This window comes from Manis pentadactyla, chromosome 10 (genome assembly GCF_030020395.1).
Source record: "Manis pentadactyla isolate mManPen7 chromosome 10, mManPen7.hap1, whole genome shotgun sequence".
Lineage (NCBI taxonomy): Eukaryota > Metazoa > Chordata > Mammalia > Pholidota > Manidae > Manis > Manis pentadactyla.
This window is the reverse complement of record NC_080028.1, coordinates 19,877,708-19,904,749: the sequence shown is the minus strand read 5'-3', so window position 1 is coordinate 19,904,749 and position 27,042 is coordinate 19,877,708. Positions and strand designations below refer to the sequence as shown.

At 41.7% G+C, this 27,042-nt stretch overlaps 1 protein-coding gene across 2 annotated transcripts in view; it reads left to right on the top strand.

Moving 5' to 3' along the window:
- Positions 1–27,042, top strand: part of ANO4 (anoctamin 4) — a 388,767-nt gene that overhangs the window by 14,451 nt on the left and 347,274 nt on the right. For both annotated transcript variants that reach the window (XM_036891459.2, XM_036891457.2), the window contains exon 3: positions 6,660–6,911. In XM_036891459.2, the coding sequence (XP_036747354.2) occupies positions 6,660–6,911 (252 nt within the window). The remainder of the gene's footprint in view (positions 1–6,659; positions 6,912–27,042) is intronic.

Sequence of the window (27,042 nt, the reverse complement as noted above, 5' to 3'; positions counted from 1 at the left end):
AATTGATTTATTTTTATTATAAAAATACTTAAGTATGTTCAAACATAAAACTAACTGTAGACACCTTACATTCCAGATAGCCATAAAAACCAAATCAAATTTTACAAATAGAATTTGCAACACTGTAAAGCAAAAATACTACAAATTTCTGCCATTAGTCTAATATGATGGGCGTGGTTGTTTTGCTGAAATGCAGTCACTGCTTGTAATGCAATGTGTCACGAGCTGTAGCAACACAGATCCTTTCAGTTCAGTACAGCTTAGCTAGTAGGTATTTAGGGTAACTCTGCTTTGCAACCACCTTTCTCTTTTAACACACTCTGAAATCTCTGTTAGTGCTTGGGTGAGGTTATGGATTTTCATTTGTATGACTTTTTCACCTCTCTTTTTCTTGTTAAGTACAAATTGTTGCCAACTTGATGGAAACACAAAAGCAAACCCAGGCACCAAATTTAGTGGCAGAACATGGTCCCCAATATGACTAATTTTGAAATGAATAAGTTGACTTTCAAATGAAAAATAAAGACAATTAAAAAATTCTTGTGGTGAGCTCGTGGCCCATTTGGAAACACTAAGTCACCTAAAATGACAGTCCTAAAGACATTTATTGAGAGGTGAGAAGTCACGTGGAGTCTTGAGTAAGAGGGTGACTGGATGAATGCATGAATGAGAAAGGGTTATTCTGGTGGTGAACGGGATGGATTTCATGGGGGAGAACCTGGTGTCATAGCAGAGTAAGTGGCTGTGATAGTCTTGACATGGGACAGTAATGGACTTGGGAGGTGGGGTAAAGAGGCAGGTCTAGAGGGAGAGGCATACACGAGCAGGCAGGACTGGTCATTGACTGGCTTTGGGGAAAGGTAAGTGTGCCCTGTGTCTTTGAGTCAAAGTGGCAGGAATTCTGAGTCATTCTTAGAAATACGGAAGTCAGGAAGAGGACTTGCTGTCTATAGGTTAAGTGTGTTGGGGTTGGGGTACCCATGAGACTCCCACCTCAGAGTGACCCCAGGAAATTGGAAATGTGGAGGGAATGGTCAACAGATGGAGATTCAGGAATTCTCTGCATAGAGAAGTTGGTCCACCCTTTGGGAGAGGCTGAGATTGTAAGAGTGGGTGTCTGTACACTGAGTGTGTGGAGGGCCAAGGACCAGTGTTTGGGGGAAGACAATTAGGGGAGAGATAATGACAGGTAAGAAGACCAGGTGAACACACTTCTTAGAAAACCCAGGGAATTCCTAGAAGGGGGATTGAGAAGGCTTAAAGTTCAAAGTCTGCCCTGGTGACATCCCCGAGAGCCATGCCAGCAGATGGAGGGGGTGGAGCCAGGCTTGCGAAGCTCCGAGTAGGGAGGGATGAGCGAGTTGGGATTTCTCTTTTAAGACATTTATTGGTGAAAGTGGAGAGTAAGTAGTAAGGACCCACACGGGGGCTTTCTCTGGGCCAAGCACTGTTCTAGGTACTTTTTCTGTACATTTAATCCTTACAATAAGTCTGTGAGGCAGATACTATTATTTTCCTCATTTTACAGATGAGGAAACTCAGTTCCTGAGAGGTTAAAAAGTTACAGAAGGATGCATGGGTAACAAGAGCTGGGATTTGAACTCAGGCAATCCGGTTCCTGCTGGCAGCCTAGTTCTTGTTACAGGCCATGGGCCTAGTGTCCTTCCTTGGTCCAGCAGCTGTGGCCACCATGTCAGGGTGTTTAGGGTTGAATTGTGTCTCCTGAAAACATGTTTTGAAGTCTGAACCCCTGATACCTGGGAATGTAACCTTATTTGGAAATAGGGTTTTTGCAGCTATGATCAAGTTAAGATGAGATCATACCTGCTTAGGGTGGGCCCTAATCTGATATGACTGGTGTCCTTGTAAGTAGAGGAGAAGAGTCAGAGATGTACAGGGAGGACAGGATGTGGCAATGGAGGCTACAAGCCAAGGGACACCGAGGCTAAGACAAGGCACGGAGCAGACTCTCCCCTGGAGACTTCAGATCACACAGCCCTGCCAGCATCCGGGTTTCAGCAACCTAGCCTCCAAAACTGTGAGAGCATACATTTCTTTTTTCTTAAGCCACCCAGTTTGTGATCACTTTGTTACAGCAGCCTAGGAAACTAAGGGAACAAGTTCTTACTGACATATGCAGTCGCCTCTGAAGGGGAGGGGGGTGTGACAGTCTTCTCAGAAGGTTATGGGATGACCCTTGAATGTTGCTTCTGTGTCCTAACTCAAATTGGCTGAAACCACAAGGAAATTTATTTCCCATAAAGGGAAGACCTGGCCTGTCCTTAGGACAGGTTGATTAGGCTGCTTAGTGTTGTTCCCCTTTGCCTTCCTCAGAGAATTTATCTTCCTTGTGGCAGCCGGATGGCTGCCATGGCTCCAGGACTGGCATTCAGACACGGATCAGAGGGAAAGGAGCTTTGGCGCCTCCCTCGGTTTTCTCTTTAGGAACTGAGACTTTCCCCTTGCAGGGCTCAGGGACTTCTAGCCCACTGGGGAGGACTGGGTCACATGACCACCCTTGACCCTGTCATTTAGGAGGGAGATAAGATTATCTGGAGACCCGCCCCTGCCCGTGTGGAGGGAGAGGAAGAGGCTGAGTCACAGGACTGAGTGGGGGCGGGAGGACTCCCCAAACAAAAGACCACTCTTGGGAGGAAGGTGGGGGGCACGGATTCTACACAGGCATCAGGCAGTGTCCACTGCCCACAGTCCGTCCAGAGCAGAGCTCTTATGCAATATTTATGGTAGAAGCAGAAAATATAATGAACAACCTTTGACTTAGTCCTGGAGGGGAGGGCAGATCTCTGGTCCATCGGACAGTTCTTTTTGTTTTCTTTCATCTCCTGCACTTCATTCTTTCTCTTACAGTCATCTCGTGCCAAGTGTCTCATTTGTGAAAATTCCATGGAAGATACGGTATGCTGTGGGCTTCCTGTGAATGTTGTTCCTTATAGGAACCTGTGTCCTGCTGAAAGGACTGCCAAAAATTCTAAGAAACAGAGAAACGACTCTTTCTGAAAGTTCTTCTACTTATCTATTAAACTCTTGGATAACTCCTTATTTTCTGATAGTAAACTCCGGCTTTACCCATGGAGGAGAGATTTAAGAACTTTACAGTTAATTAGCATCATTTTTTTTCTCAAGACAGCCTATGGTTTTGAGTGTTCCTCACCTGTCTCTCTTCAGGAGCTCCGTGTAGTGGGAGATTGTGTTGGCCTGGAGCTCAAAGGGAGCTGGGACTCCTCGTCCCCTGCCGGTGGACAGGATGGTGAGGGCGGGAGAATGGATCGGCTGCAAAGGTGACATTCCTGTTACTTGCCTCTTGAGCACTCAGATGCCAGCTCTCTCTATGGATGGCTGGTTATCCTGTCAAAATACTTTGACCTCATTGCTACTTTTAAATTTAGGCTGGTCCATTTATATTCCATTAAAATTATGCCGATCTTATCATAGCTAATTTGTATCAATAACATGGATTGAAATGTTTGTAATGAACTCCATTTCTGGAGTCAGTGATGTGGTAATTTCCCAACTAAAAAAAAAAAAGAAAAAGCAGCCTGTTAGCAATGTGGTATTTTTCAAAATTAAGTATAGGCTATAAGTTGGCCATCATTTTATAAAAGAAAGGGTAAAACCTGAAATTTTGGGGAGTGCAGAGTTCCTGGGGACTTGTAAACCTAACTCTTTGACACTGTGCTCTGTTCCATATAACTCCAGAGGAGCTTGGGAACATGGGGAGAGAAGAGGGATGTGGGTTTCTCTATTTCTCTATCCAAGAGTTTAAGGCCCGGGGAAACATGGTCCTGTAGCTCTTCTTCTTATAAAAGGAGTCTGTGGTGTAAAGAGAAGGTAGTATGTTTTCAAATTTTTAATAAAAACATAATGGAACCTCCATTTAAATGGGGCATTTGTGAATTTCATTTCTGTGGCCCAGTAGTGGGAGTCATGGGAAACCAGAGAGCATTGGTAACAAAATAAACAAATTTGAATCAGAGGGTTTAAGTCCATCCACAAGGTCGGGGCAATCCTGAGTCGGTAGCATTCCATTCAGTCTTCTGTGGTTCTGGCTCCGTTGCAGTTCTGAAATCTGAGATTTTGTGTTTTCATTGATTATCTTTGCAGGCTGCATAGATAAAGGAAGGAGCACGTACCTGCACTGCATTTACCATTTAGGAAGGTGACTAGCCAAGGTGAGGTCAAATGATGCAATAGACATCTTTTGTTTGTCACCATTGCCCTTTCCTCGAGCATTCTGGTTCACCGAGATTTGTCTATGAACATTGTTCAAAAAGAAATGAATCACCTAAGAGTGCTCTGTGGGAGACAGTGTCCATTTCCAGCCCCCAGAATCCCTCTTGTCACCAGCTCTCTTAACAAGGCACAAAGGCTCTGTGGTCCAGAGCACCTATGTTGTCTTCAGTAAAGCAGGGCTTGAATTACTGGCTTATTTCTGTGTAGCCATTGTCCTTGGGGCAGTAATAATGTCCTTAAGCCTTAGTTCACTCATCCATCAAGTGGGGATATTAGTACTTAACTAGCAGGGTTATTGTGAGGGGGTTAAATGAAGTGGTGCTGCTAGGTCCCTTAACACGATGCGTAAATGTTAGTACTATAATTGTTAGTGAATTTTGCCATATAATTTTATGGCAAGTAGGTTGTTCATTACAAGGCTTCAGCCATGACTTCTGTGTGGGTGGCTACGAGATTTATAATTCTGGTGCCATTTCTCCTGATCCTCATATCCATTTTTTCCAGCTTCCTGCCAGACATTTCCACATAGGTATTTCCACTAACGCTCATATTACTCATATCTAAAAACACACTCAACCTTCCTCAGCTCTTCCCAGGCCAGTCCTTCTGATGGCCGCCGTCAGGGTGAGAACATCTACCCTCTGTTCACCATAAGTCTTCCCTGGCATTGCTGGTGAGGGAGGAAGCCACCTGATGGCCCAAACTCCTCTCTTTCCACAATGTGCACATCTCTGTGGACCTCTTTTCCTTTCTTGCTGCAACACTTAAATAACACTCACTTGGCTTCTACTTCACAGCCTCTTATATCATCTCAAGGCTGCTGGTGTCTAGAAATTTAGTGAGCAGTGGGGCTGTACCGAGTGCCAACTCTGAGCCTAGCGTTGTGCTTGGGGCTGGGGACAGAGAAGGGAGGGAAAGAGCCAAGCATAGCAACACTGGGAGGGAGTCTCAGAGATAATTAAGACACCCTCTGAACGTGAGGGATGCTCAGTTCACAAGGGAGAAGCAGGAAGCCAAGCAATGCTTGGCTGTGACGTGTGGCAGGGGCTGACTGACATACGTCCTTGTTTAAGTGGTTTCCAGCACCATGTGGGAGACCTTCCCAGTCACCATCATTCAGTCTTCAGAATCCACACAGGCCTCCTCTCTTGTCACCCCTTTGGGCTTTCTTGGTCAACCACCACCTCCCCAATTCAGACTTATCCCCCCAACACCTTTGGTCTCTACACCCCAGTGCCTTCTACTGGGCCTCCCTTCACCACAGTGAAGACAGCTTGGGAGAGGCAGAGGAGGCCTCCCAAAAGGACACCATCACCAGAGGAAGAAATGACAGATTCTGGCTACTTTGGCTGCCATTAACTTGATTATTCTGATCCCCATTTCACAGACTTCCAGGGATATTGTTTTGCTTGCCAAATATAATCTAGTTTAGCAGCGTTGGCCTGTAAGACCCTCAACTATCTTGTATCAGCCTACCTTTCCATCCTTGTTTTTTTTCTCTGATTACACTTAATTCTAATCCTAAATTCTGTATCTAGGTTGCAAATGCAAAGACCTGGAGAAGTCAGGCATATGAGACAGATGAGTGAGGCAGACTGGGAGTAATGTACAAGGGCGTGGTGGGGACTGTGGCAGACCGGAATTCCACCTCAACAGGGTGGCTGCCATGGTCACTCCAGCTAGCGGGTGCCATGTGGGAATGTGGTCCAGTGTTGCTTGAGTTTTAAGAGAAGATCAAGAAATTTTTCAAGAGAGTCAGAAAGCTGGATTTTTATTAAGAATTCTCTAGATTTTTATTGTCAAATTTAGTTGGAATTTTACTTCAAATTAAAAAAATTGTGGTAGATAACTCTTGAATCACCAAGTTGTACACCTAAAACCAATATAATATTATATATCAACTGTTCTTCAATAAAAGAAAAATAGAAAGCTTGGGCTAAACAAAACACATCTGCAGAACAGATCTATCTCTCTAGCCTCTAGGATGAGACCCTTGCCTACAAGGCCAAGTTCATGACCCTTCTCTTTGACCTATTACCTCTGCCTGGAAGGATTTTCTCCCAAGAAATCCTGGGTTTCTGTCCTACTTTAAACTATTTCTTTCACCTTGCTTTGTAGTGTAGTTAGTTATAGTTTAGGGGAAATAACAAAATCTAATCTCCTTTTTATTGAATTCTTAGCTCCTTAAGGGCAAATCCTGGGCACCTAGCACATAGTGTGTGCTTAATAAATGAATGTTGAATAGTGAACAAGATCCATCAAGTGTCATGATTCCTACCTGTATATTAGCAACATGCATCCTTATCTCAAGCAGTGTTTGATTTGACTCACAGTTAAGACTTTTGGGAAATACAGGTTCGGTCTAAGGTTTGATTGCTGCTCCTGACCTACTGTGCTTGTCTCACCAGGTTATGATGTCACTGGGCCCATTGCAGTTGGGCTCAGCCACTGGAAAAATCCATACGCACAGGGCAAACCCGCCCTCCCGTCAGATCTGCCTCTGTTCATCTCCAAAGATGCAGGCGTCCCTGTGTACCACCGATCTCTCACCCACAAGACTGAGCTGGCCACACCTTTGTCTTGCCCAGCCTCACTGTCCATCACTCCAGTGCCTTCATATAGCAGCAGCAGCCAGGAAACCCTGAGTCAAGACACAACAGGTAACAACGTTGACTTCCTGCTGGAGATTAAACACCCAGTGTCCTTAAAGGTTCCTTAGCACATTTGCCTGCAGAACAAATCACATCTGCATTTCTGCCTGTGGGATGCTGTAGACTCCAGTTCCCCCATGGTCACTGGTCTTTACTAGCTTGGCTATGTCAGAAGGAAGATTAGATGTTCAGAAATATTTGACCTAAGTGTTAATTCTCTTTGGTAAAATGTCATCTTAGAAATCAACTCTGAATCGGAATTCTAAGTTTTGTCATATGACTTTTTGTTTGACTAATTTCCTTAATCCTCTCTCTATAGTGACAAGGTATCATTTTTGGATTAAATGCTGATATTAAAAACACTCATCAAAAAGCCAATTTTGAATACTTTAATTACTAACCATTTATGTTGTTCCACCAAACTGGTCTGGGTCAGGAGTCTGCAAACTGCTGCCACTAGGCCAAATCTGGGCTGCCATCTGTTTTTGTGTAGCTTGAGACCTAATAGTTTTTACTTTTTAAAAATGGTGTCTTGGTCCCTTCATGCTGCTATAATGAAATGCCATAGACTTGGGTGGTTTATAAACAGCAGAAATTTATTTCTCATAGTTCTGGAGGCTGGAGGCTCAGGGTCAGGATGCCAGCATGGTCAGGTGAGGGACATCTCTGCAAAATCTCATAGTATCCTCATGTGGTGGAAGGTTTGAGGGAGGTCTCTCTTATAACAACACTAAACCCATTCATGAGGGCTCTACCTTCATGACCTAAGCACCTCCCAAAGGCCCCACCTCCTCACACCACGGCAGCAGACATTAGGGTTTCAACATATGAATTTTGGAGGGATACAAACATTCAGAGGGAAAAAATGGAAAAAATGAAAATAATAATATTTTGAGACACAAGAAAGTTAAATGAAATTCAGATTTCAGTGTTCATCAGGTTTTATTGGGACACAGCCACACTCATTTATTTATTTATTTATTTATTTATTTATTTATTTATTTATTATCTCTGGCTGCTTTCACACATTGATGTCAGGGTTGAGTAATCTGGCCCTTTGCAGAAAATGTTTGCCAACTGCTGATCCATGTGATCTTTGGGAGTTGTGACTTAAACAGTCAGGGCAAGAAAAATGCTTACACATCTTGCCTTAAAATTTATCACTTATATTACACTTTAAATGAGTTATAGAAAGCTTTGCCTATGCAAGGGTAACCAGTTAATTATTTTTATTTCTAAAGTCAAATTTGGAGGTTTAAGTTATGTAAAAATCTATCCTGCCACGTTTTTCTTCTATAGATATAGCACTTTGGTTTAGTCAGGCAAATCCAACATGTAATTTCTGTTCTGGTATAAATCTTTGAATGTTGACACTCAACATTCATAGTGACACTCAACAGCAATTCACAGATGCTGCCACCTACAGATGAGACGCAGATGTAGCAGAAATTCCACGTTACGAAAAGCAAAGCGCAGTCTCTAAATCAATAGCTTGCAGACTCCACTAACTAAGGATCACCACTGAATTGTTGAAAATTGATTCCTGGGCCTCCCAGGGAATGCTGTGTCCATAGTGTAGGGTGAGCATCAGCAGGCTGCCCCTCCCTGGGATTTTGATTCCTGAGGTTCCCGCACCCCTCAGGGGACACCTCCTAAAGTGTCTTTGGTTAAGGAGGTAGATGATTTGTTTGGGGATGTTGGGGGACATATGCATACCATTAGCCATCTTTTTGGTTGTCCTGATTGAGGGGTCAGTTTGCAGGTAGGAAGATCATGATCTGGGTTGTGAACTTTTCCATATGTAACTTGGAAATCTCCTGGGGTTTGGTTTGGTGTTACCGTGAATAAAAATGGACTCTGCTTGCTTTAAAAACTTGAGTAAAATCTGAAGTTAAGAAATAAGTGCCTTTTTGGCCCATATTGCTGCAAGGTTATGGCATTTCTTGGCAAAGAGTGTGAAATGGCAGCTGCCAGATTAACATTTTGTCATGTTTCTCTTTGAGTTAGCTCTTTCCTTCCCCTAGAGCACCACACTCAGGAGCAATCTGATTGTTGGAGGTTTTTATTTTTGACTTGTAGATTTTCAAAAACAAATGAAAAACCCCTATTTCTCTTAATTCCTGGGAACTTTCCATTAGCAATGAAATACAGACATTTTCCAAGCAACTGTTTCTTCTTTATTATTATTAGTTGTATGCTTACAAAGTAAACCTGAACATTTAAAGGTACATTAAATAAGCTTGACTGTTTCATTATAGGAAATTGTAGATGCTGGTATAGCTTTTGTAAGTCTCAGTTACGATTATACACAGTCTAATTACTACATTTTTAGATTTCTCACAGCAATTTATAAAATTTTAATATGCATTTTTTATATGAAAGCTTCAAGTTCTTTATTCTTTCCTGTTTTTTTTAAAGCTAATTTTATTATTTATTTACATTTTATTTTTTGCTTCTGTTGCTAATTTGAAGAAAACTCTGGTGAGCTAAGTCATTTCAGCTGTCCAGAACGTCCTACAAACTCTAGACTTGGCCAGGCATCCCTTTATATCCCTTTTTCATAAATTTCAGGTCTGATGGAGAGGAGCTGATAAGTTTTAGGCACAAAATAACTCTACAATTATGTATTGATTGTCAGAGTTTTCTTGTATTTAAGAATTCTCCAAATGTATTGAAAAATCATTTTTCCACTTTATAAACCACACAGCTCTACAATTCTAGAAGCAATTTAAAAAAACTTAAAGAGAGCTTCTGGAGTTCTCATTTTATTGAGCAGTTTTTACTCCTGCCACTGCCATATTCCATCATCCTTTTCCTTCATTTTTGTGACTGACTTGTATAGTTGGTTCTCTTTTATTGCATTTTACTTAATCCCACTTGCTACCTTGGACAGTAAGCAACCTGTGAAACTCTACATGGTGGCCCTGGACATAGTACTCATGTTGCTCTTCCTTGTGGCAGAGAATGTTTTAATTAGTAAATAAATTGTAGCAGGTTAAGTTGGAAATACAGTCCTCAGTGTCTGGCTTGCTCCATCTATCCAATATGTTCTAAGTTCCCACTCTGTGCCATGTCCTGAGACAAATCCTTGGTACACAAAACTGAGTAAGGCATCACCCCTAGGGAGCTCAAAGTCTATAGGAGGAGACAGATAAGTAAATCAAGTATTTTAATTTAGTGTGATAAATGTTAACATGGAAGATTTCACTTAGCTAATTGCACACATGTTTGTAAAAATTATTTAATAAGTAATAATGCTTTTTTATATTTAATTAAATAATTATTAAAAATTAGTATACTATTAAAATAATAGTAGTGTTAAAGTATGCTACTATAGAAATATGACATCAAAATATGTTAGGAAAAATATATTGAATGCAAGAGATATTATTAACTTATTTCTTTAATTAAAAGAGGACAAATTTGAGAGAATTATAGGAGGAAAGTTTGGCAACTGTCTCCATCTCAGATATTCTGTGTAGGTTGGATACCCAGTTTTTGGTGACCAAGTTTACAACATGCCTCACCACTGCACAACTCACATTTTTGGTCACTGCCTGACACCAGCTGATTTTCAACCACTCTCTAGTGTTGTATTCCATTCCCAACAGCATGCTGATCACTCCAAAGTGATATTTCCATGTCTGATTTCTCTGAAAAGATTTAAGATGTATTTATAACTGCCTCCTAGAACTTTCAGCTTGGATATATCCCATGCATCTCAAAACTCATGTGTGCCCCGAGTGGCACTTTCTTCTAGTAGTTCTTACCATTGAATTTCTTACTCTACTTAATGGTGTCATAGTCTATCCAGACTCCCAGGCCAAAATCTGGGTGGCCTCATGCTTAATCCTCTGCTGTCCATCAGCCTCCACAGCCAACTGGCTAACACATTTATTATGTCTACCTTAGAAGTATCTCTAATTCAGAGCACCCTCTCCATCCCTCCTGATGCTATCTGAACTCCAGCTCTCACCATCTCTACCTAAACTAGTGAAGCAATCTTTGTTACCAGCCCCCCCCACCTCTTAACTCTTCCATGTCCAGAGGGTTATTAGCCTTCCCAAATTCAACTCTCTGTCCCTCCCTCCATTCCTTCTCTCCACCTCCTCCTTGAAAACCTCTGTTGCTTCTTCACTGCCAATAGATAAAGTCTAAACCCTTCATACATGATACATGAGAGCCTTCCTAATGAGCTTTAACTATCATCTCTCACCACTCTCTACAGATGTGTCCACACAGTAGTTACACTTAATTCTTTACTGTTCCCCAAAGGTCCATGATTTTGCACCGTGCTACCTACTTGGATACCCTTTCGTACATTCTGCTCCTAGAAAATGTATTCTTCAAACTTAGCTAAGAGATGATCTCCTCTGTGAATTCTTTCTCATTTCCCTTCAGCACATTTAGTCAGTCTTTCTGTTTCCATTGGAAATTCCTATTGAAATCTGGTATTCTTCTCATATTAGACTGCAATGTAACTTTCTTTTCACATGTCTGGCTAGCCTACTAGATGTAAAGTTCTTGAGTTGGTAATTAATGTATTTGATTAATGTAAAGCCTAGCTTATAGGAAGTATGTTTTCCATGACCATTTAAATGACAGATTAGATACTATTGAAGAGAGAATTAGGTCTGGAGGACAGACTGAAGACATTACCCCCAATGCAGTATAGAGATAGGAGATAGAAAAACAAGGAGGTGGCTGAAATATAAAAAACAGAATGAGAAATTCCAACATACATTTAACAGAAATCCTGTCCTGGACTAAGAAAATAGAAATGATGGGGAGAGGTAGAATATTTAAAAAAGAACAATGGCTGAGAATTTCTCAGAATTGATGACACAGACAAATCTTTTGATTTGAGCAACTTGTGAGTGCCAAGCAGAATAAGTAAACAAATCCACATATATCATATAAACATACTATGGTGAGTCAAAAACAGAAAAATCTTAGAAATCTGAGGGAAAAATATTTTCTACAAATGAGAAATAATTAAACTGACAACAGACTTTCTAATAGTAATAATAAGAGTTGTAAAACAGTGGATTGATATCTTTAAAATGTTGAAGGAAGTCAATTCAGAATTCTAAATCCAGCATAAGAATATTTTTGGAAAAAGATTGGAAAAGTGTACCCAATGCATACCTACTGAAAGAATGGAAGGAACTTGAACCTAAAAGAAAGGACTAAGATGAAAGAAATAATGAGAGGAAAAAAAATGTTTTCAATTTGAAAAGATCCCTCTAGAAGAAGGTTTTTCAACCTGGGATGGTTTTGTTTCATGGGAAACATTTGGCAATGTTTAGAGATAATTTTGGTTGATAATAGCTGGTATTATAGGCACTTAGTGGGTACTGTCCAGAAATGTGCTAAATCTCCTTCAAAGCCTGTGACATAGTTGGTCCGTAACTCATTGCCCTGTGTTCATCATTAATTCTTAATGTTTTGACTTTCTCTTCCTTTGAGTTTCTCCCTTTGAGGTTTTCTTCATTTGTGTTATACCTTGAATTTCTCCTCCTTTCTCTTCTCTTCCTACCCACTTCTCTCTCTGGCTTTAATATTTTTTTCCTTTTGTCAAAATTCCCTGAAGGTGATGTTTCAGTTCAACTTTATGCTAAGGAATAAATTCTGGTAAGGTTTATACCTTTCTGTTACACCTTGACCTTGCAATGAGCTCTTGACGCTATGGCATTTCTAGGGCTCTGCTCTCTCTGGTCTATCTGGGGCTGTCCTTGATAAAGTAGGCCCTTAGCACCTTTGATTTTTCTCTTTTCTGTATTTCTTTATGTTTCTTCACGTCCTTTAACACCTCCTAAATTAGGATTTTAGAAAGAGATCTTTTTGAATTCCAAACATTCCTTATGGATTTATGTTCTTCATTTGTAAAAGGGAAGGAAAATGTTACTGTTCTGTTTCCCAGATTGGTGACTATCTCCCAAGAGTCTTGCTTTTACCTCTGTATCTATAGTCTAAGCACAGCACTGTCTTGTCATGGGATGGAATATGTTCACCTTCCTTTCCTACTGATCTCCTAGGACTTCCGGGTGCTTCTGGATGTGTGAGCTCTGAAAACTTGAGATATGCCGAAATGTGGTGAAACCATGAATTTGCCTGAGGTGTAGAGTACCTTAGAAGAGATACCCATTTAATAGCGTGAATTCAATTTCTTTCAACAAATCGTGACCAGATACATTCAGAATTAGTGCTGAAGGAAGTGGGGGTTTTAAATTTCAGAGGTAGGGTGCCACAAAAAGTGACCCTGCAACTTGAGCTACTGATATGACCATGAGATGAGGGTAATCTGACCCAGCTGGGAGACCAGTATGCTCCCCAGAGAAGCTCATTGATCTGTCCCTGCATGTGTACCATGTACCCTAAAGCCAAAATTTCTACTTGAATGTTAGCCCAGAATAATGGAAGGGCAGCTACTGTTTACAAAAAACAGAATATTAATTAGACACAGTATATAAACCATTACAGTAAAAATGGGTGAAAGGGATCAAAAGGTAAAATAATAAAGTAGATCTCTTGTACACAACATAGAGATGGTCTTGGTCTTGTGTTTTTATCCACTTTGACAATCTGTCTTTTAAGTGTTGTAGTTAGACTGTTCATATTTGAAGTGAATGTTGACATAGCTGGATCAATATCTACCATGTTTGTAACTGCTTACTATTCATTGCATTTGTTCTTTTTTCTCTCTCTTTTTCTGCCTTCTCTAATTGAACATTTTATATGATTTTTTAAATGGAATTGATACCTACCCTCTTCTCTCTCTGGCTTTAATTTTTTCCTTTTGTCAAAATTCTGAAGGGAATGTTTCAATTTAGCCTTGCGCTATGGAATAAATTCTGGTAAGGTTTATATGTAATGTGGGTGTGATGGTAAACCTACTTAAGTTAGGAAGTTGTAACAAGTCAAATTACTTGTCCTGGCTGTTTGGAAGGTAATTTGTGGTATTCTAGGATACTGGCTAGGTAGGAAGATGTCACAGTAGAAGGGCAGGCATTTGAGTTGAGATTTTTCAGGTGAGGGACCGGTGCTCTAAGCAGTGGGACAGTGTATGAAGGCTGATTCCAGGGCAGCTGGGGGTAAATATATCTGTCTTGCCAATGGGTTTCAGCCCCAGACGAGTACTGTAGATTCAGTGAGACCAAAAAAATGACAGTGGAATGTTCTTGGGGTGAAAGGATTTATACCCAACTTATTCCCACAGTGACAGGTCAATCACAAGAATCCCATCCACTCAGAGCAAGTCTGCGTGCAGCAAGCTGGTCTTTGCCTCTGGGCCTCTCTGCCCCTGCAGCTGTCTCAGTCTCTGTCCTCAGTGCTGCCACCACTCCAGACTCCGCTCTCCTGCAGCTGTTCCTCCATGTCACCCAGAGCACTGGGTGGAGCTCTTATATAGAGTCAGTAACAACATATTGCCTACACTTGTGTAGTTAGCAAGCAGACCAGAGCCAGGTGAGAATCCTGGCCATAGGAACCTTCACTTTCTCCACAGTGTCTTTCACATTCAAGGTTGAGCAGTGAATACATTTTCCACAGAGATATTATTGCATGTGGTGCTTAGGTTCTCTGGGGCTATTACTCTGGTATTCCATTTTTATGGCATTCTATGAGTTAATTGACATTTGTGAGCAGGCCCAGAATCTTAAGCACCACATATATGCTACTTCTCTGAGAAAAACTGACTTTAGCTGGGGACCACCTGTACTTTAGAAATAACAGGATCACTGGAAATGTTCATTTGACAGGACAATTGGCTAAGAGAAATAAATCACTGATCTTCTTCAGGTTTCCTAATTTCCCCTTTGTCTTATCTGGTAGGTGAGATTTTCACTATGGATCTTCTGTCCCTGGTAAGTCACTATGGATTCAGTGAGATGGAGAAATGACAGTAGAATGTTCTTGTGATAAAAAGATTTATACCCAGATTTATTCTTACAACAGTAGGTCAAGCACTAGAATCATGTCTGCATCCAGCAGTCTGCAGGTCTATAATCCACCTCTGACTCTGTTTCTTCCCAGAACACTGGGGGAAATGCTTTATATAGTGACTCAGTCAATAATTGCCCGTGGGTGTAGTAGCATTAGCCTAGCAGTAGGCTGATTACATCATCAAGTAGTTACAGTCAAGTGAGGATCCTGGCCATAGGAACTTCCATTTTCCCCACACCCTTGTTTCTTAAATTTGACTGTATTGTTCTTTTCAGAATTCAAGGCCATGTTCCAACATCTAATTTCTGATTTCTAACACAATCATGTTAATTCCTGTTCCATGTGTGTTAGTTATTTAGTTTTAGAAGATTGAAAACAGTGAATCAGGGAATGATTAGTGGCACATGAAGACAAAGTCAATTAAATGATGCAGCTATGGATTTGATATAAGAAGCTGGAAAACTTGATTTAAAGCTGTTAAATCTGATTTGCAAAGAATGATATATTTTAGAATCAAAAGACATTAAGATACTACGATAAAGCTATCCATTCACCCAATCACACTTGCTACTCAAAGTGTGGTCCTCAAGAGATAATAGGCCTTGAACTGGGATTGAGCAGTTGTAGGGAAAATGCAAGTACCATGGCCAGGATCCTCAACTGACCCTTGTCTGCTTGCCCACTGTGCATGTGCAATGCTCACAGTTGCAGGCTTGCACATGTGTGGGCAATGAGTTATTATTGACTCTGTATAAAGAACTCTTCCCAGTGCTCTGAGGCTGCAGAGAGGCCTGGAGGCAGAGAGGGACTTGCTGAATGCAGATTGCCCAGGAGGCAGACATAATTCCTAGTGCTTCACCTGCCATCACAAGAATAAATCTTGCTATAAACCCTTTTATCCCTAACATTCCATTGTTGTTCTTTGATTTCACTGAATCCAGAGTGAACTTGCCCTGGGCCAGTCCTCCTCAGGCAAGACAGCAGTATAGCCCCAAAGGGTAGATGTGAGGAACATTTTGGGGAGAGCTTCAGTAGGACTTGGTGATTAATAGATGTAGTGACTGAGTGAGGGGAAATCCAAAGTATGTACAGTAAAGTTAAAATGTGATACTGAAATTTTGTAGTTTAGATCAGTAGTTCTCAAACATGAATACAAAGCACCTGGAGATCTCATTAAAGTGCATATCTTTATTTATTAGGTATATATGTCTGTGGGGGTGGGGGTGAGATTCTAAATTTCTCACAAGCTCCCATGTGATGGTTGTGGAACTTGGAATTTAGTACAAGATGCATATAACAATATTATACCAAAGAATGTATGGTTGCCAAGGCAGATGCTGTAAAAGAAAGGGATCTTCAAGATCCTTGGCAATATTGTTTTTATTAAAATATGTCTTTGAGTTCTTAAAACAGCACTGCATAAAGACATCTGCTTTACCACCAGCTATACACAGGAAGTCTGCTTATACCTTGTTATGGGAAAATTATTGACCTGTGAAGTGTAAGTGTTCTAACATTTTCATATACATTGTTTAGGTACTAAAAAACAAACAAAAACCATCAACCACAGTACACTGGCTTCAGAGGGAGCTTAGTGCCTTGCTAATGGGTTTCAGCCCCAGCAAGATCACTATGGATTCAGTGTGACCAAAGAAATGACAGTAAAACGTTCTTTGGTTGAAAGGGTTATACCCAACTTTATTTCCAGGTGGCAGGTCAGTCACTAAAATCCCGTTCACTCAGAATGAGTCTGCCTGCAGCAAGCTGGTCTCTGCCTCTGGGCCTCTCTGCTCGCGCAGCCATCCTCTGGGCCCCTCTGTCCGCACAGCTGTCCTCTGGACCTCTCTGCACAGTCATCCCACACAGCCGTCCTCTGAGCCTCTCTTCACAGTCATCCTGCACAGCCATCCTCTGGGCCCCTCTGTCCACGCAGCAGTCCTCTGGGCCTCTCTGTCCACACAGCCTCTCTGCACAGTCATCCCACACAGCTGTCCTCTGGGCCTCTATCCTCGGCGCTGCCACCACTCCAGCCTCTGCTCTGCTCTCCTGCAGCCTTGCAGCCATGCCACTGTGTTGCCCAGACCACTGGGAGGAGCTCTTTATATAGAGTCAATAGCAACTTTCTGCCCACATGTGTGCAGTGAGTGAGCTAGCCAACCAGGGCCAGGTGAGAATCCTGGCCACAGGAACTTGCATTTTATCCATCTTGGTTATCTTCATTTGGGTTCCCTGGGAAATAGATCCTGAGCCAGAGATGTGCATGTAAGAAGTTTACTGAGAAGAAGTCTTGAGCTGATGTATATGAGTGGGCCTGGAGATGGTAGAGGAAGGGGAGGGTTAGGTAGAGAGAGGGTTTGGGCTGTGATGAAGCACAAAGGCCTCAACTCATCACAGAAGGGGTCTGGAGCTAGCACAGCCTCTCCAAGTTCCACAGTGGAGCCTTTGTACCCCTCCATCAATGCCTGGATGCAACCTACAGGGAAAGGATGTGACTTTCAGAAATTTGAGGGCAAGACCCAGAGGGAGACTTGGCTGAGAGCCATCAGCACCAATACTCCCAGAGGCTGGGGAGTGACGTGCCACCACAGCGTCCGCTCCATCCACTGATTGAGTGAAGCTACTAAGGGGCTGTGATTCCCACTCTTCTGACACCAGATGCAATGGTGTAGACTTTCCCTACATATATATATATATATATATATATATATATATATAATATATATTATACTCCACAGTAATAGTATAACCCCATTCGGGTACCTGAACCTGATTCCAATGTATGTAAGTATGTGGGAGCAGGTCTTCCCACACATACTTATACCAAGCCATTCTCAAACACCAGCAGGGTGTCTGTGAACTCAACTCAATTCCGATGCTCTCTGCCCAGAGACAGCACCAGATGCCCAAGGTTAAGGGCTCCATCCTGTAAGACTGCCCTCCACCCCCATTCCAGATGCTGGTTACAAGCCCCAGGCAGTTCCCTGAGCTTCTGACCTACCGGCTACAAACTAGAGGTTCCCACGACCTCCCCTTTAGGTTCAATTAATTTGCTAGAGCAGCTCACAGAACTCAAGAAAACACATAGGTTTACCAGCTTAATAAAGGATGCTGTAAAGGATACAAGTTAACAGCCGGATGAAGAGATACGTGGGGCAAGGTCCCGAATAAAGGAGCTTCTGTCCTTGTGGAGCTTGGGGCCTGGCTCGGTGGTGCATGGAGGCGTTCTGGTTCCCCAAGCATAGAAACTCTCTGGCCCAGAAGCAGGATCCAAGAGAGCAGAGAGAGAGAAGCTCTTTTCAGGGGGTTTTGTGAGGGTTTCATTGCACTGTCATGATGAATGAAATTACTGGCCATTGGCTGAATCAAACTGCAGCCCCTGCCCTTGGGTTGGTGGGGGTGGGGGTTGGGGTACAAAAGTCTCTCATTAACATGACAAAACACCCATTTCACCTTTGAGACTGTAGCGTTTTCATGACCTGTGGATGAAGACCAAATATAGCTGGGAAATACATATTTGGTCATATGGATGACCAAATATGTATTTCTTATGATTCATTATATCACAGGGGCTATAAATGGGAGGCAAGACAGGAACACAGCAGAGTTCTCAAACCCCAGTGTGGGAAGTCTGCAGACCTTTGCCAGGTTGGGGAGGCGGTGATGGGCCGCTTGGTGAAATCAAGTGCTGAGCCAAAGCCCATTAGGGTTCTTGAGATGTGACTCTTCAGAGTTCATGGGGCAGGTTAGTGGATACTAGCTGACGTATAAGTCCTGTGAAAAGCCTGTATCAAGGAGAGGATCGAGGCTCTGGTTCTCTGGAGAATGAAGTTCAGGATCAGCTTGTAGTTCTCGCCAGCAAAGGGGCTTCTAAGGGGTCAACATCCTTCTGGTCACTGTTCACCTTGTTGTGAGGAAATATGTGTGAAAACGTGGTACAGCTTTTGTGTCTGTCAGGAAAATAAGGATACAATTGATTCATGGCTGTAGGTGGAGAATGGGAGAGTCAGCTCTACCTTTGGCATCCCAGGTAGTGTGATTCACGCTCACTGATTCCGTAGCGGTTCGCCCAGGGCCTTCTCTGCACCAGGTGCTGCAGTGACCCAATCGGCTCCTTTCTCCAAGGGGAGCAGGCTAACAGCTGAAGCAGACGTTAATCACGCAAATCAGGAAGTTCGATGCATTCAGTGAAGGGAAAAAACACTATTAGGGATCCTATGGGGGCAGGGCAGCCACTGGTGTGGGTGGCCCGGGGACCCAGCAGAGCACCGGGGGCCCAGGGGGGACCCGGAGGCTGCTCCCACCACGGCTCCCCTGGGCGATCCCACTGCGATGTGGCGTTTTCCCCTGGGCTCCCCCAGCCAGCACAGCACAGACTGACTCCTAACATACAGAACCGAAACACCACTCAGGAGTATATCAGGAGGGGCTGCAATTAAGATTCTGGAATGGGTAGAGACTTTGAGCGCGGGTGCATACATTGAGAGAGATCGCAGGGTTGCCTTGGAGCTGGGAAAGGTAGCGCGAATGTGGAACAGGCAACCAAGATCTACCTGGCTTTGCTTCCCACCTCTGCCACTTGCCCTGCTACCTTCACTGGACAGACGTTCCCACTTTGAGCCTCAATTTCTTTATCTATAAAGTGATGCTGTTATGCGATGTTTCTTATTTTAATCGAAGTCGAAGTAGAGTTGATACACAATATTGTATTGGGTTCAAGTGTACAACACAGTGGTTCAGCGGTTACACACATTATTAAATCCTCACCCCAACTAGGAGTTACTGTCTGTTAACACAGGAAGTTGTTACAGAATCATTCGCTGTATTTTCCATGATGCACTTCCATCTCAGTGACCAATTTACGTGATTGCAATTTTTGTACCCCTTTATTCCTTTCACCCACCCCACTCACCACACCCATCCCAAACCTCCCACATGATAATCACCAGTCACTTCTCAGTGTCTACGAGTCTACTGCTATTTTGTTCATTTTGTTTTTAGATTCCACTAATAACTGAAGTAAAAGGATACTTGCCTTTCTCCACCTGGCTTATTTCACTTAGCACTTAGACCTCTAGGTCTTCCATGTTGTTGTAAATGGCAGGATTTCTTTTTCTTATGGCTGAATAATGTATTCCATGGTGTATATGTATCACCTCTTCTTTATCCGTGCATCTACCAATGGACACTTCGGTTGCTTCCGTATCTTGGCTATTGTAAATAATGTGGCAATAAACAGGGGTGTGTATATCTTTTTGAATCAGGGATTTTGTTTTCTTTGGGTAAATTCCTCAAAGTGCAGTTACTGGGACAAATGGCATTTTTTTTTTTTAGTTTTTTGAAGGTTCTCTATACTGCTTTCCACAGTGGCTGCACCAATTTACCCACCAAGAGTGTAGGAATGTTTCCTTTTTCCACATCCTTGCCAATGCTTATTTCTTGTCTTTTGGAAAGTGGTCATTCTGACTCATTCTGACTGGTATGAGGGGTATCTCATCGTGGTTTTGATGTGCATTTCCCTGATGATTCGATGTGGAGCATCTTTTCAGGTGCCTGTTAGCCATCATTGGAAAAATGTTCAGGTTCTCGGTCCATTTCTTAATTTGGCTTTCTTTTCTTGGTGTTGAGGCATATGAGTTCTTAAAATAAATATGTGATTAAATATATTAACATCCAAAATAGACAAAAATGTTTTTAAAAATCCTATAATGTGAATGAAAGGTGCTGTTAATTATTCTGGCCCATGTATTCCTTCTCTCTTACCTACCTCATTGCTCCTGGGCTGGGCTTCAATGCTGTATGGTGGTGAGTTGTAAAATGTTACTCAACTGCCTTCTCTCGGCCTGTTGCTTTCAACTCTTTTTTTTTTTTTTTAACCATTACCTGACACAGGAATACCTACCTCCCTTCCCCCTCATTATTTGTCATGTACTTGGATATTTTCCCAATAAGTGCTAGTCAAGATCCATTAAATTGATGTCATTGCCTACTAATGAATTGCAACTTCTAATCTGAACAACACTGAGAGAACCTTGAATCCTATGTGGAGTCATAGGGATGTTTTTTTCTGGTGTGTGTTTGAGGTCTATTGTACAAGTCAGTTATTTCTCTTTGAAAACTGATTATTAATGTTCTATAAACATCATCTGTGATGCCTGTGGCAAAAGACACTCCCGTTGGCAAAACTGGGACCCCTCAAAGAGGGTTTTGTGTTCCCTAAAGTTTTCAGTGTTGAATCAACAAAGAACTGTGGCAAAGATTTTTGTTTCAGTTAATGAGCACCACAATAATACTGCATATCAACGCCCAAAATCTCAGTGGCATACAACACGAAGCATTGACTGGTTTGGCTGGGGTCAGGTGGCTCTGCTGATCTTGGGTAGAGGGGGCTCATGCAGTGTATGGGCTGGCTTTGGCCAATCCACACTGGTAGCTGGAGCAACTGGTTGCTCACTCTTCTCCACAAAACTTTGATCCTCAAGTTGTTTAGCCCTGGCATGTTCTCATGCAGGAGGAGGCTTTTCAAGCTTCTGCGGGCAGCACATTTGCTAATATCCCATAGACCTAATGTCACATAGCTGAGCCCAGACTTAAGGGTGGGGCAGAATGTGTCTCAGTGTAACTGCAAAGTTACATGGCAAAAGGATGTGGAATTAGGGAAAAGGAGAGAATTAGAGCCAATGACACAGTGTATCATAGCCTATCTCATACATACGTGGTCTTCTTGACTCAGAAGTGGCCATCTTCTCAAGCAGGACTCTGACCTGAGTCCTTGGGGCCGAGCTAGAGATGTTTGTCTGAAAGAGACACTGTGCAGTCCTCATACCGCTAGATTGTCCTTTTACCAAAATTTCCTTATCAAGGACCCTTCTCTCCAGTGCAGATCATCTTAGTAAAGTAAATGCTTAAGGACTGTCTCTTCTGCCAGCATGTGAAATGTGCTGGTCCTGCCTGAATCCTACATAGTTGTGGGAATCATTTAGATTAAGCCACAACCCACACCATCATTTTTTACTCCCATTTTCCCCCAGTTCTTCCTAGGAAGATATTTATGCCATTGTATTATGGTATTTTGAGTTGATTTATTAAGTTAGATATTTAAATGAGAGATCCTAATAAGTAAAGCTACCTATAGTCTGTATCAAAATATTGTATTCGGTTCCAGTGCTTTTCTTGAGATTTAGTTCTGAATTTCTGTCTCCTGGACACCCCACTGTCGTGTTCCCACAAGTACCTCTTTAAAGCACTTCTGTGTTCCCTGTTTCTACAAACTGCGTCACCATGTGCCCTGTTTCTCAGAGTGAAGAGCTATCTTTAACCCCTTATTCAGTCATTATCTCTCAGTTCTTCTTTTGTGAATAATGGTGGCTATCATCATTTAGCCAGACACCAGAATTGTTCTTTGTTCATTTACTGAGCCAGATTCGGTGCTAAGCACTGGGATGTGAGGGTGACTGAGGCATGAATCCTCTTTGAAGCACAGCATCTAGCTGAGGAAGTGAATTGTTAACACGTAACTCACAATATAATGTGGAGCTCTGGATAAAGTTTCTTCCATCATTTCCCATGTCTAATTTCACAGCAATTCTTGCTCATTCTGCCTCAGAAATGTATTTCATATCTACCGTCTTTCCAATCCTGGCTTTATGTCCCATGCTGTGGATTGGCACTTTCTACTCTTGTCAGAAGCCCTGGGTGGCCTCCCTGCCTTCACTCTTTTCCCAGTCTTTTCCCTCCTTCCCTGGCCACTTGCTATCACTGGGTAAAGCATGGGTCTCAACATGCCATTCCTTGGCTTGAAAACCATCTATGTATTTGTTAGGTCCACAATGTGTATAACTTAGAATTACCATATAATCCAGCAATTCCACTCCTGGGTATATACCCAAAAGAATTGAGACGAGGTGTTCAAACAAAAATTTGTACATATATCTTTGTAGCAGCACTATTCACAATAGCCATAAGGTGGAAAAAACCCAAATGTCCATCTCCTGATGCATGGATAAACAAATGTGGTATATCCATACAATGGAATATTATTCAGCCATAAAAAGGGCATGAAGCACTGATACATGCTATAATACAGGTGATACCTTGACAACACCGTGCTAAGTGAAAGAAGCCAGACCCAAAAGGCCACATATTATATGATTCAGTTTTTATGGACTATCCAGAATAAGCGAATCTATAGAGACAAAGCAGATTAGGGGCTGGGGGAGGGGGAGAATGAGGAGACCTTGCTTAATATGTACAGGGTTTCCTTTAGGAGTAAAGAAAATTTTCTGGTATAGGATGGTGGTATCATTGTGCAACATTATGAATGTACTAGCCATCTCTAATAGTAAATGGTAAATTTTATTTTATGTGTATTTTGTGACAGTTACATAAATGTAAAAAAAAACAAAAAATGAACTGTAGGTAGTCTCTGACCTATAGTTTGAGTTGAGACTTCATAGCATGGGGTTCAAGACCCTCCTGGGCTGGCTTGTCCCATCTTGTTTGCTCTGTTGCTCCCAACGACCCTATGTGCCAGACCTACCTGGTGGACTATGACATCTTCCTGCCTTTGCTTATGCTTAACTCTCACCTGCAGTGTCTGTTCTTCCTCCTCTTCTGCTTGATGAAATGTAAGATCTGGTTCACATGCCATTCCTCTGTGAGGGCATCCCTGTTCTCCTTGCTCCTCCTCTCTGTTCCTATAACACCGGTGAGTGCCATGCAGACAAGGAAAACATCTGAGTTGAATGTGGATCCATGGCCTTGCACAGTATGTGATACATAACAGTTGATCAATATTTATTGAATTAAATGGTTTGATTAAGTGTTGATTCTGTCTGTAAACTAAGGCCATATCCCTAATCCTTAATTTAAATCTCTGTGTAATGTTATACTTTGATTACAGTCATCCTTGATTATCTTCATCTAATGACTATTAATTGACTTAACTGTAACACATTTCTTCCCAGTTTACCAGCACCTGCTTAACTCAGTGCTTTGTTTTCTTGACAGTTTGAGCCTCTGCTTTTACCTGCTCTCAAAGTTGCTGATATTGCAGCCAGTGTTCTCTCACCTCCCTTTCCTATGCAGAGAAGTCCTTTGAAACCTTAATATTTAACCATTTTCCCTGTTTAGGGTAAGTGTGACAAAGGATAAGTCTTTTGCTCTTTTACTGAGGATCCTTTGGTCTTAGAATTGCATAGTTTGCAAAAATGTCTGAGTGCTAAAATACTAGGAGAAATAGGGTAGTTTTCCCCATTTAATCCCAATCAGGGCTGCTTCATGTGTCATTATTATTACCATTACTATTATTATTTTATCAAATATTAGATACATTTTCCTTATTCAATAAAATGTAACCACAAAATTTTAAAGTTTTATATTTAAGTGACTTTTGGATGTTTTACATTATCCATTTGTATTGCTAGGCTTTCCCCCCCAGTTTTATTGAGATATGATTGACATATAAACATTAGTTTAAGGTGCACAACATAATGATCTGATTTATGTAATATATATTGCAAAATACTTATCATGGTAAGTTAAAAACCATCACCTCACATACTTAGAAAATTTTTTCTTGTGATGAGAACTTTTCAGATTTACTCTTAACATTCAGATCTAGAATGTGGTATTGCTAGTTATAGCTCAGCATGCTGTACATTACATCCCTAGGACTTACTCATCTTCTAACTGGAAGTTTGTACCTTTTGACTAATTTTATCCATTTCCCCTACCCTTGCCTCTGGCAACCACTACCTGTTCTGTTTCTATGAGTTTGTTTTTTTAAATTTCAGCATATAAGTGAGATCGCACTGTATTTGTCTTTCTCTGTCTGACTTACCTCACTTCGCATAATGCCCTTTAGGTCCATCTATGTTATTGCACATGCCAGTATTTCTTTTCTTCTCATGGATGAGTAATAATCCATTGTATATATTATATGCACCATTTTCTTATCCATTCGTCTGTTGATGGACACTGTGGAGAAAGTGAAAGTTCCTATAGCCAGGATTCTCACCTGACCGTGGTCCGCTTGCTCACTGCACATGTGTAGGCAATACATTATTATTGACTTTCTATTAAGAGCTCCATTCAGTTCTCTAGGCTGCAGGGCTGCAGGAGAGCAGAGGCTGGAGTGGTGGTAGCTCCAAGGACAGAGACTGAGACAGCTGCAGGGGCAGAGAGGCCCAGAGGCAGAGACCAGCTTGCTGCATGCAGACTTGCCCTGAGGTGGACGGGATTCTAGCACTTGACCTGCTACTGTGGGAATAAAGTTGGGTATAAACCCTTTCACCCCCACGAATGGTCCATTGTCATTGTTTCAGTCTCACTGAGTCCATAGTGAACTTGTCTGGGGCTGCAACCCATTGGCAAGACAGACACTTAGGTTGTTTCCATATCTTGGCTATTGTAAATAATGCTGCAGTGATCATGGGGGTACAGATATCTTTTCAAGGTAGTGGTTCATTTTCTTCAGATAAATGCCCAGAAATGGAACTGCTGGATCACATGGTAGTCCTCTTTTTAATTTTTTGAGGAACCCCTATATTATTTTCCATAGTGACCTCTCAGATATATCATTTGCAAAAATCTCCCATTCTGTGCTTTGCCTTGTCATTTTGTTAATGGTTTTCTTTGGCTGAGCAGATACTTTATAGTTTGTGGTCCCATTTGTTTGTGTGTGTTTGTGTTGCCTTTGCTTTTGGTGTTAAATCCAAAAAAATCATTGCCGGTATTGTACAGGAGCTTACCCTACTCCCCATGTTTTCTTCAAGAAATTTTATGGTTTGTACTGATAGCCTTGAATTTCAACATAGTAAAAGTTGCTACAGAAAATGTTTTTGAGTTATTTTATTCATTTATTTTTAGGTTATTTTCCTCCTTTAATCTTAAAAGACTTCAATATTATGTGTTCTAAAATACTGTTTTACTTTGAAGCCTTCCTACCGAAAAAGTAGATTTTATTTAGTGACGATTTGAGATGACACTAAAGGTGCCACTTTAATTTGTGCACCAAAAATTATCTTATAATGTGATTTAATGATGGAATACAAATTGACCAGGAAGCCCAAGACTTAACAAGGAACAGGAGAACAAGAAAGTAGGCGGTGGTCTTCTCACCCCATCCAACATTTGATTTTTTAAAAATCTGTTTTATATCTTGAAAAAATTGCTATATAAATTCAGTTATACTGCTTATTGAGGAATACTTTTATCCCTTGGCATAACCACAGAATAGTATCCAAAAAATCTGAGTTTTCAATTTGGTGTTATTTATTTGCTTGGAATATGTTAAAGTAAGGATTATGATAATTACTACATCATTGTATTTTTGTATGGATTTGAATAGTCAGTCAACTTAAAGCACTTAATATAGGGTTAACACATAATTACGGCTATTTTCACAATCATAAATTCAGTTACGTAATTCATCCAACATTTACCGAGCACCTCCTATGTGCCTGCCATTGTGAAAAATGTCCTAGATGTAAAAAGAAAATGTAGGGAGGGGTTGAATAAAAGATGGAATAGGAAGACAAAACAGAAACCTTTTAGCCCCCGAACCCCAACCCCCACCCCACACACTCCAAGGAAGCAAATACAGCTTGAAAACGGTCTGAACACTGCAGAGCACACCACTTATACCTGGTGAAGGAAAGACCACACAGAGGGTGAAGTGGCCAAGCCACCATCCATCAGGGATCCAGGCCTTCCCCCAGCCCAGCCCACAAGTGGGAGGGAGAGGAACGGAGTGGGCAGCGAATAAGCACTCAGGAGCTCTGCACACCTGGCCCTGGAGATCTGCTCTGGGAGCAAAATAAAAAATGAACAAGTGGAACTACTTCAAACTAAAAAGCTTCTGTACAGCAAAAGACACCATCAACAGAACAAAAAGGCAACCTACAGTATGGGAGAATGTATTTGTAAACAATTTATCTGATAAGGGGTTAGCATCCAAAATATATAAATAACTCATATGCTTCAACACCCCAAAACCAAATAATCTGCTTATTTGGGAGGGGGTCCTGAACAGACATTTTTTTTTTTCAAAGAAGAAATACAGATGGTCAATAGTCCCATGAAAAGATGCTCCATATTGTTAGTCATCAGGGAAATGCAAATCAAAACCACAGTGAGGTATCACCTCACACCAGTTAGACTGGCCACTATCCGGAAGTGTTGGCAAGATTATTGAGAA